Source organism: Anser anser, assembly GCF_964211835.1.
Source record: "Anser anser genome assembly, chromosome: 20".
In the NCBI taxonomy this organism is placed as follows: Eukaryota; Metazoa; Chordata; class Aves; order Anseriformes; family Anatidae; genus Anser; species Anser anser.
In genome coordinates this window covers 2,391,027-2,401,315 of record NC_139741.1, presented here as the reverse complement: position 1 = coordinate 2,401,315, position 10,289 = coordinate 2,391,027, and the positions used below count along the sequence as shown (strand labels likewise).

The window sequence follows — 10,289 nt, the reverse complement described above, 5'->3', positions numbered from 1 at the left end:
GATGATTTTAGTTAATATCTCTTAATCGGTAAGAGATTTAAGAGCCGTGTTTTGTGCGTCAGCGGCCTGGTGTGAAGTTCCAGGCCGAAGCGGGGCCCCAAGATGCGCTGCTGGAGCCGTTTCTTTTCCCTGTCAAGAAAAGCGTGCTGCAGTTACTGTGTCAGGGGGGAAATAGGCCAGGATTTCGCCCAGGGAACGTGAATTTCCAGCTGATCGGCTGCCCCTGGGCTGGCTTCCATAGGCCGCGGGTGCTTTCAGCCTCTAGCAGCGGGCCCTGAGAGAAACGCCCCGGGGCCAGCGAGGCTGCGGCGGCACCAGGCTGCGGCCCGGGCCGGCTGCTGCCCTAATGAGAGGCGTTAATGAGAGGAACGGCTCCGTGCCTTAATTACGGCCCTGTCAGGGGGCGGGCCCGGCCACGGTGCCCCCGCCGGCCGCCCCGCGGCGCTGTGGTGCGGGGCCGCTCCGCCGCCCGCCGCCTGCACGGAAGCGGCGGGGCCGGGCCCACGCGTGCCGGCGGCCCTTCCCCGGGCGGTGTGGCGCTGTGTGGGGTTCCTCCCCGTGCCCACGCCGCCCGCGCTGCCTCTGGGGCTGGCTCCCGTGTTTTTTACCCCCCACCCCACGCAGCGCTCGCCCCGTGGGCGGCCATGGAGCAAGCGCTGAGGGGCCTCCGCCGGGGGGCCGCCAGGCTGGCGCCCGCTGCCCGGCTCGGGGCGGGGGGGCACGGCCCCACGCGGGACAGGCGGCCCCCGTGGCCCTGCCGGCTGGTGGGTGGTGGGCAAGGGCCTTCCCCAGGCGCTCAGCTTCCAGCTGCGGCCCTGCGAGGGGTGGCTGAGGCAGGGGGCGACGCCTGCGGCTCCCCACGGACACGCGCGGGTCCGGACCCCCAGAGCCGGCCGGGGTCCAAAGCTTGCGAGAGGGGACCCAGGGGGGCTGCGGCAGCAGGGCAGGGGGGCCGGGGCTGGCTGGGGAGCGACTTCCCAAAGCCCAGGAGGAGGCTGGAAGGGAAGCCGCTGCCCATCGAGAGGACGAGAGGCTCGGAGATCCTGTTCGGCATCGCGCCCTGTGCCCTGGCCCTCTCGCAGTCGAGAAGGGACCCGTTCAGGTTGTTCCTCAAGGAGAGCGCCGGCTCTCAGCGGCTCGTCATGAGCGAGTTTGTCCTTCAGGCCTCAGCCCGGGGGGTGCCTGTGCACCGCGTCGGGAGGAGAGAGCTGGATGCGCTGTGCAGGGGTCGGGTCCACCAGGGGGTTTGTTTAGAGGCCACCCCTCTCCGCTTCAAGAGTTTGGAGGAAGCTGAGAAGCCCGATTTGGGGGATGAAGAGAGCCCGAACCGACAGCTGGTTTGGCTGGTGCTGGAGCAGATCCAGGATCCCATGAACCTGGGTGCGCTGTTGCGCTCTGCCTACTTCTTGGGGGTGGACAGAGTGGTGACCAGCCAGAGGAACAGGTACGGGTTTGGTTGTCTGCTTCGTCAGTGCTTGGGTTTTCTCTTTCTTTTCCTGCTGGATCCCGAAGAGCTTTCAAGCCTGCATTGCTCAGCAGCTTCTTTAGAGGGCTTTCTAAGACTGAGCTTGAGAAGTGGATTTGAGCAGTTACTGCTCTGCGTTGCGCTCTGCAGGGAGGCTCCGGGATGTCGTGTTCCAGGCTGGTAGAGAACCTCCCTGGGTACCTCTTTTAAAAAACCAATTTTGTGTTTTAATTGTCCAGCCGTGCACAGAACTGCTGCAACTTATCTCTTGGGTTAATTTTTGAGCCCTCCTATTCTCTATAGGAAAATACATCCGTATAGCGAACGAGATCTTTTGCAGGCTAGATGGAATTGCCTGCTGCACAGGCAAGAGAAGGAAATACAGAAGCAAAAATCCTCCTGGTTTTCCTCTTTTGCTATCATATGAAACTTTTCCTTTCTTTTTTTCCCTTGCAGCTGCCCCTTGACTCCGACAGTGAGCAAAGCTAGCTCTGGAGCTATGGAAGTCTTTGACGTCTACAGCACAGATGATCTCCGGAGCTTTTTGAAGGTAGAATGATCCACGTTTTTTTTTCCTTCCAGTATTTTAGCGTAGCATATATACGGGAAACCTCAAATATTGCATGTGCTGAACAGAAAGGTGGTACAGAAAGAAGACTCAAATATTTGCAGCGTTCTGTTCTCCTGCTCTGCGTTCCTGTTCGCTACCGGTGGTCTGTGCTGTAGGACCTCTCTGATGGCTGTGCACCCGCAGTCTGGTTGTGTCGGGTCGGGTGGGATGGCTGCTCTGTGTTGTGGGTCCTTTCCGGAGGATGGTGCTGGCAGGGTAGCAGCAGGTCTGTCCTGCGACTCGGTAAGATGGGGTCTGTCTCCCTGTCTGTCCGTGGGGACCAGGGCTGGGGCTGCTGCCTGCAGCAGGTCTTTCCCAGTGCACACAGAGGCAGTGTCCCAGAGCCTGGCACACGATGGCAGCATTGGGCAGCCTTTAGAGCAGGGGAGCGAGGAGAAATCAGGGCTGGATGTGAGCTGCTGGAAAGCTTTTTATTTTTTTTTGCCTGTACCTATGCTGCGAGGTGAAATAAGGGCCTTTGCAGAATGCAAAAGGGGAATGCACATGCGAAAATGTGATTTGAGCTGAAACAAACACAGGAGAGTTGCCTTGAATTGGCAGTGTGAGTCCATCCCTGTTACAGCGCCGCACAACTGCCCTGACTTCTTGTGGAGGTGCCCTGTGCCCTGGCCGGGCTGGGAACCAGCTGAATGCTGCCCTGCATGCCTGCATGTGGCTGGGTGAGTCTGGCCAGGGAGCGAGGAGCCGCAGGCTCACCTCTGCCTTCCCCTGTTTGCGTGGGATGCCCCAGATCGGTGCAGCGGTGGGGCTGGAGGGTCCAGCAAGGTGTGGGAGGGAAGAAGCTTTGGATCCGTAGAGGGACAGAAGCACCTGGTCTGCACTCTTGGGGTAGCTGTGTGCCTCTGTCCCTTTGAGGAGGAGCTTGTCAGGTTCCACGCAGGGGTAAGCCTGGACTCTTCCCACTTGGTGCTAGAAAACCGGTGTTCAGCTGTACAGGAGGTGTGTGGCAGTCGGAGCTCTAGAGGATGATGAAATGAAAGGCGCATAAAGTACATTGATATTTAATTGAAACAGCTGGAAGAATCACTTTGTTACTGTAAAGCCTGAATTATTAACATTTGGAGCCATTGCAGCAGTTCATTTAATTGGACCCAGATTCACCGGCCTCACCCTTGGCATTGCCTGGCTGGTGTAAATTTGATAGAACTTAATGTAAAAAGCGCCAGCTTCACAGGAAATGAAGCTGGCAAGAAGCAGCAGCTCTTTTATTGTTAAAATGGATTTCTAAGACAAATAATTAAGGTTCTTTTGACTAGGGTGAGGGAGGGAAGGCTGGTTCTCTGTTTATGTGAAGCACTGAGTGTTGAGTGCCCTGCTTTTTATATGAGCTGATTTTTGGCATCCAGGTTGAAAAACGTGTTTTTGTGTTTGAAAACGTTTCTGGGGGCTTCTGATGGCTGAGGCTGCGCTTGAGAACTTGTGCCACATTGCTCTGTTCATTAGCATTATGCTGATTTGTTTAACACTACTCTTCCTGTATGCTTTTCTGCCAAAAACCCTCCTAGAGCTGTTGTACTGGCAGAAAAGGCTTTTCAGCTGCTTTTTGTTTGCTTGATAAACTGGAACAAACAACAGAAGGAAAATAACCTGGTTTTGGTTTGTTTTGTTCATTTTCTTCATTCAGGGTTCATGTCCTGGTACTAGTAGGACTTTGGTGGTAAAAATTCAAGGGATGTCAAAAGGCCAGTCAGCTTAACTGGAAGTCCGAAACATTTATGTGGTTATGTACATATCTTACTTTCTTTTTAAGCTTGAAAAGTTGCTGTTGTTTTTACCATGTATTTCCTTTCCTGTTCTCAGGCTAAAGCTACAGAAGGCTGGGAAGTTGTGGGAACGGTGAGCAAGCCTGAAGAGGTGGAAAATGTTCCTGTCATCAGTTGCTTGGAATTTCGGTGGAATAAACCCACTATCATAGTAATAGGTATTGTCAATTGGCAGAGCTTTGGGCTTGGTGGAAGTGCGTGTGTGAGGAGCTAATCAGGGTAGCATTTCATCCCCTAAGCTAGTTTCAGGTCTGTTACATCCTGTTCCGCTTTGGTCTGGAAAAGAAAAGCTGAGCAAGAAGCACCAGCATGATCTGTGGGCAAATAAAACAGAGGCCAAGAAGAAGGGGGGGGCCTGGAAGTTTCCCAGTAGGAACTGTAAAGAACAAAACAGTTCGTGCAGATGAACAGGGAGTTTAATAACTGCAGAGGGACTACGTGGCAGTTCTCAGTAGCAGGACAGGACTGGGTCAGTGCAACCACAGCACGTTGTTTTGCATTGCGTTCTGCGGTGCTGTTGGTCCTGTTGTGGGGTCCTGAACATGGATTTTCCGTGTTGGTGAACCGCAGGCCTGGGTGAGAGAGACCCGGGAGGTATGTGTCTGCTTTTGCTGTTCTGAGGCTGCGATGGTGAGCCGTCCTGTGTCTTTGCTCTGTCGTGATTTCTCTTTAAAGGGCAGGAACATGTCTCTGTGCTCAGGTCTGGAGATGAGGAGATGATGTTGGGGATGGTCTGAACAAAAGGCCGGGCTTTGTGGCAGAGACCACCGCCGAGATCAGTCTGTGGCTGCTTTTGTATGCCTGCGAGAAGGCAGGAACTGCTGGCCACTGCAGCGCAGGTAGGAAGGGTGGGTTTAACCTCCTCCCTGCCCGACCTGTGTGCTGTGAAACTTGCAAAGGGTGCTGTCTTTTGTAGGCAGAGTTTGGGTTGTGTAGCCTGCCAGAAGGTGAAGAGAAGGGGAGTGATGACCCTGTGGCAGCCAGAGAGAGGAATTCACCCAGGAGTGCTGCTCTAGGCACCCTTGTGTGGCCATCCCTTGGTCCCCGCTTTGTGTCTGTCACCTGGCACGAAGCTGGTTTGAGCTTTTACACTTGGAAGTGGTGTCGTGCTGGCGACGAGCCATCAAGGGGCTGTAATCCTGCCCCGTGCTGCGGTTTTCTTGGCTCAGAAGACATTCCTTTAATTAAAATGTTTATTGAACTCCTAGAAATACTGACAAGACAATGCAGCAAATCTGGCATCTCTACAAGATGTGTGAAGCTATATTATAAAGGGGATGGGGAGGCTGGCAGCGATGCTGATGGACCACGAAGAAATGCATCCCAGAAACAGCGGCAACACCAAGAGAAAGGAAGGGGGTGAAAGTGGCAGTGGTGTCATTACCTTGAATTATGAGAGATTTCTCCAGGAAAAAGTCCAAATATCCTTTTGTCAAGGGAGATTGGAGGCTGATGGGTAGATGCATAAGGAGAGCTCCCAGACCTTGCAGCAGTAATGATTTCAACTCTCTGCTGAGCACTAACTCTTCACTGAAAAGAAAATTGAACATTACAGTTGTCTGATGCTGGGGCTGTTTGAAGAAACATCCTAGATCTGAATATGTAGCGTACCTGCAGCCACAAATAGAGAGCAGCAAAGATATATTAGCATGGTAGCGAGCATTGCATAGATTGTCTTGTAAGTTAAGCATTTGCAGACTTGAATTCACCCCCCTGGCATCCTCGCTGGCTTGGAAGAGAATGGTTTGGACAGCCCAGGTTAATGTTGTCTGCGCTAGAGTCGTTGCCTGAGGTGGCTGGGGAGCTGGGTGCCCTTCAGACTGGAAGCCTTGTGTGAACGGGGACAAGTTGGGAGCACTTAGATGTCCAGGGGAGAAGAGTTGCTGGGTAGTTTGTTCTTCTTACGCATCCAGTCTTCAGCTTGGGTTTTAAGGCTGTTCGTGGAACTGCTGGTTTTATCAAGCTGCTCGTCGCGCACCTTCCTCAGCACAGCCCCTTCTGCCTGCCCTTGGGCATCCTGCGCCAAAAACTGCGGTTGCTACCCTGGCGTGAATTGCAGGAGGGGCAGGGAAACTCCTGTTCTGTCGTTTCAGCCAAGCTCAGAGGCTTTCGTGCGCTGTGGTGCAAAGTGTGTTGTGTGGCTTGGAGGAGCGGGAGCGTTAGGAGCGTGAGTCTGATCCCATACGGCAAGTCGGAGTGTGAAGGCGAGGGGTGGTGCATTATCATTGCAGGCTCCTTTGAGCACCAGACCAAATCCTGGGCAGTACTGCAGTACTACATGGGGACAAGCATTACCGAATAATTAAGAGGGACAATGCCAGGTGGACTGTCACTGGGAGACAAAACTATGAGATCGAAGCCAAAGGTCTGAAGTGGGAAGCGTTTTGTTCACCAGTATAAACTAGGGTTCTGTCTGATTTAGTCGATGCTCCCTCCCCCGTGTCGCAGTCTGTGCAAGTCTTTTTGCACTGAATTTATAGGTCCTAATTATTTTAAGCAGCTAGAGCCATAAAAAGCTTTATAAAAGCTGGAAGCAAAATTGCTGCCTTTATTAGGAATCGTAAGGCCCTTATCAGGGAGAGGAGGGGATTGCTCCAGGAACTGTGGCACCTCTGCTAATAGCTGCTGTCCCAGTTGGAGAGCCCCGTGAGAATGTGGTTTTGAGAGGCTCAGGAGACAAATAGTGCTGTAAGATCTAAAACTTTCCTGTGTTGAATCAGGCAGAAGTAGGTTAATGTATATATTTTTATTTCCTTGGAGCATCCCTAGAGAGCCACAGCCTAGTGATGAAGGCAGGTCAGGCTGTGGGAGCCCTGGCTTCGGTCCCCTGTGTCACCCAGGCCTCCCAGGTGGCCTCGGATCCCTCGGCCGTGCCTTGGCTGCTCTGCTGGCTTAAAGCAGCAAGAAAAGAACGGGTAGGATGGGATTTTGTTTTTCTGAAGGTTCCTTCACCCCAGCGAAAGGGTGCTCTTGCTTATTTTATATGGGAAGGTGATGCCAGGTGCATTATCAAATGCATGCTTTTCCTTACACGGAGTGCATCTTGCCTGTTAGATCAGCCAGCAAAACGTGAGACTGGGCCTCAGCGTCCAGTCTGTGACATGGCAATAACGGCACTCCCTGTGTCGTGCCGGAGGAGGTCTCACACAGATAAATACGTAGAGGCCGGGCACGGGACCTGCTGGGGAAGAGCCGTAAGCAGACACCAAGGGAGGAACTTTGTGGCAACTCAGCCCAGCAAGGAGCTCATTTGCCTTATGGAGGAGCGAGTCTCCAGTGGCAGGGACAGTGCCTAAAGCATCTGTGATGCTGTTAAACCTCAGATGAGTGGAGGTGAGCTGAGCGAGGCCGTGGTGTCAGCGCTGGTCGCACACGTAGTGTGCAGAAGCCCCTGCAGGCAGCATGTGCCCTGTGGTGCCGCCCTGGGTGAGTCTGGGGTTCAGCTGGGCCCCGGGGTCTGGCTGTCGAAGGGGAATGTTTGGCATCCAGCATGCTGAGCCTGGTTTGTTAGAGGGCGAGCACGTCTTTGAAATGAGCCAGGTATGCCTGCAGCCGTGGAGCTGTCTGTGTAGCTCTAAATAATGAATGTGGAAGAAGTCTTTGGGGAGCTGAGCGGGCTGGGAGGTCTGTGGTCTTCTGCATTTTCACTTGTCTGCACATAGGATTGTTTAAAGCCTCTCCCTTTCCATTTCCCTTTGTGACAGTGTGAGTCAAACAACTACTAATGACCTGGGATAGATTTCAACTCTGTTTCACCAGTGTATCAGCCCAAACATATCAGGGCTGTTGGATGGTTTAACAACTAATCAATTGAAGCCTCTGGTTAAACTGTCTGCATTCACAAGTTGCACCCAGCTGGTGGTACTCTGCGCTGAAAAGGCTGAGCCTGTCACTGTCGATAGGGACGTGGGATTTGCTGTGCCACAGCAGGCCGGTGGCCTTGTCTGCTTCGTGCCTCTGGCGGCAGCCCGTGTGCGTGGGCAGCTGCCCGCTGGCACCGTGGGTGCTCGCGTGGGGGGTTCTTGCACTCGAGCTACAAGTCTCTGTGATTTACTGGGTGTGCAGGGGTGTTGTGACGGTACTGAGAACACTGCAGGTACTGGAGAGCAGGTCCAGGGAGGTTGGAGGGGGCCAGGAAGGGATGGCAGGGACGGTGCCCGTCTCGTCTCTGGTATTTCTTGGCCGTTGCTTGGTGGGAGTTGATGAGGTTATTGAGTGGTGAGAGAGCATTAGCAAGACCTGTACTCGTGACAGGGAAGAAGGAATGTGGCAGCGGCTGTGAGCTGACCTGAGCAGTGTCTGTGTTCTGCAGGTAATGAAGGCGACGGACTTTCCCTGGAGACGCAGCTCTTGTGCCATCGGATGCTGGCCATTCCCCCTGGCAGAGCGCTTCACCCGGGGATCGAGTCGCTGAACGTCTCTGTGGCTACTGGTAAAAATACTTCAAATGCACAAGGGCAGCAGGCCAAATTGCTGTATTTAAAAATCTCAAATATCTAGGCTCTCAGAATGATTTTCTTTTCTTAAAATATTATTTTTTTTACTTTCCTACAGGTATTCTCCTGCACTCCATCTGCAGCCAAAAGCTGAGGCAGTGACTGATTTTTCCTGTGGCACATGGTGGAGGTCATCCAGCCTGGACCTTTGGTGGAGGGAAGCCGCTTGGCGTTTCATGGCTGCTTTCTGTCAGCGAGGATGTGGAATTGCTCTTTCCAGGCTTTTCACCATCTCTACAACATACAGGGAGAGCCCCGTTGGCCCGACCTGTATTTTGGCTGATGCACAATACCACCGGAGCCCTGGCTTAGTGCTGGAGTCAGATGCCTTCGTGCAGTAGGTAACACCTCCCACCCTTAGGGGAAAGGTTGTCAGGAAGGGGAGACAAAGCTAAGTTTTAAAAGCAGACAGCCAAATCCTTCATTTTTTTGCAATAAAATAGCTAGTGTTGGCTGCAAGTCTTGCTTGTTGCAAGGGGACTTACATTGCTCAGGGTGTGGTGAGGATTTTGGGCTGCAGCTTCGAGCCAGTTCTTGGTTGGCACCCCCCCCTTAGCTGCCAGGAGGGTGCTGACGACAAACAGGTTTGGTTTTGGACTACTCGATAGCAATTTATTCACGAGGCAGTTTCCCTGTTACGTATTGCTGCTTGAACGTCTGAAGTACAGCGTGTTGTATTTGATTGTAACACAAGTCTGCGGCCGCGCCAAGGATGGACGTGACCTGTTCGAAAGAGCTGTAGTGGGGAAAAATGTAGCCCGTTGAAATAAAGCGTCCGTAAAGATTTCTTGGAGACTCGAATCAATCCTTTTTGTGTCATACATAAACCCTGGGTGTGATTAGTGGAACGGGGCGCTTCCTTCAGGTGGGAACGGGGTTCAGGAGCTTGTTCTCTTCATTTGGGGAATTTTTCTTTCCACGGTGGGCCTGATCCAGCTGGACGCTGAGCTGCCCCAGCACCACAGTCCCCACTGATGGCATGGTGGGTTCGGGGAGAGTGGTGTCGGTGGTTTCATTTGCAAATATCCTGGTTGAAAACCAGGCTGGCTAAATTATTGAGAACCAAATGAATGTTATCGCTTAGCACCTTAATTATTTTATTTAGCTACTGTGGCCCTTTGCATAGGATTCCTCATTAACACTTAATTTACAGTGCCCTTTAGGGATAATTTCAAACAATTCAGCTTAGTCTCCCCCCTCCCCCCTTCCAAATGAACAAGTAAATCACTCAGAGTGACTAATTAGGACTTTCCTTTGAGCTAAATGAAGTCTGTAAACCGGTCTGTGGATGTGGGGGTTTTTCAGCTGTGTCCCTGGGAGAGGCTGGCTGGCCTTGCCGAGGGCGCTGGCTGCGGTGGTGGCTGCAGGGCTGGGACAGGACGAGGGCTGGGACAGGAGACGTCGCTCTGCTGCTGCAGCAGCTCTGGGGACTTCCCTGGCCTAGGAGAAACGCGGAGCATCGCCCAGCCAGGGGCTGGCCTGCAGGTAGGATCCTGCTCAGCTTCGCGCTGAAACCTTCTGCCGTTCAGGGGTGTCGAGCGCTCGCTTCCGTCGCTGCAGCTGGAGAGGGTGCCTGGTGCGTGGCTGCACATATCCGGAGCTGTGGCTGCCCCTTCGGCCTCTCCTGTGCAAAAGGACAGAAGCCAAAGTCCCCAAAAAATGCCTGCTGCAGTGCGAGCCGCGCTTCGGTGCCTGAGTCTGAAAGTGTTCACCGAACAGCAGCAAAACATCTGGTGGACTGCTGCCGGGCAGGTGTGTAGCGCTTGCTTTATGGGCTGAATGTATCTTTTTTTTTTTTTTAAATGCTGAAATGAAAAGGCAAGGGGCCTGTGAGGCTGCTGGCAAGCCTTCCCCGCTGGCGCTGACCATGCAGCCGTGTCTGCCCCAGCAGAGGGTGCCCGTGGCTTAGATTTGCTCATTTTTCGTAAGACGGG

General features: G+C 53.3%; 1 protein-coding gene across 1 annotated transcript; it reads left to right on the top strand.

The window, feature by feature from the left end:
• Positions 1–451: 451 nt before the first annotated feature.
• MRM1 (mitochondrial rRNA methyltransferase 1) lies at positions 452–9,144 on the top strand. Its single transcript, XM_083806848.1, has 5 exons — positions 452–1,444; positions 1,922–2,015; positions 3,897–4,017; positions 8,172–8,291; positions 8,414–9,144. Exons 1-5 carry the CDS (start codon positions 645–647, stop codon positions 8,455–8,457), a joined length of 1,179 nt encoding a protein of 392 aa, XP_083662974.1. The 5' UTR covers positions 452–644; the 3' UTR covers positions 8,458–9,144.
• The last annotated feature ends 1,145 nt before the right edge of the window (positions 9,145–10,289 follow it).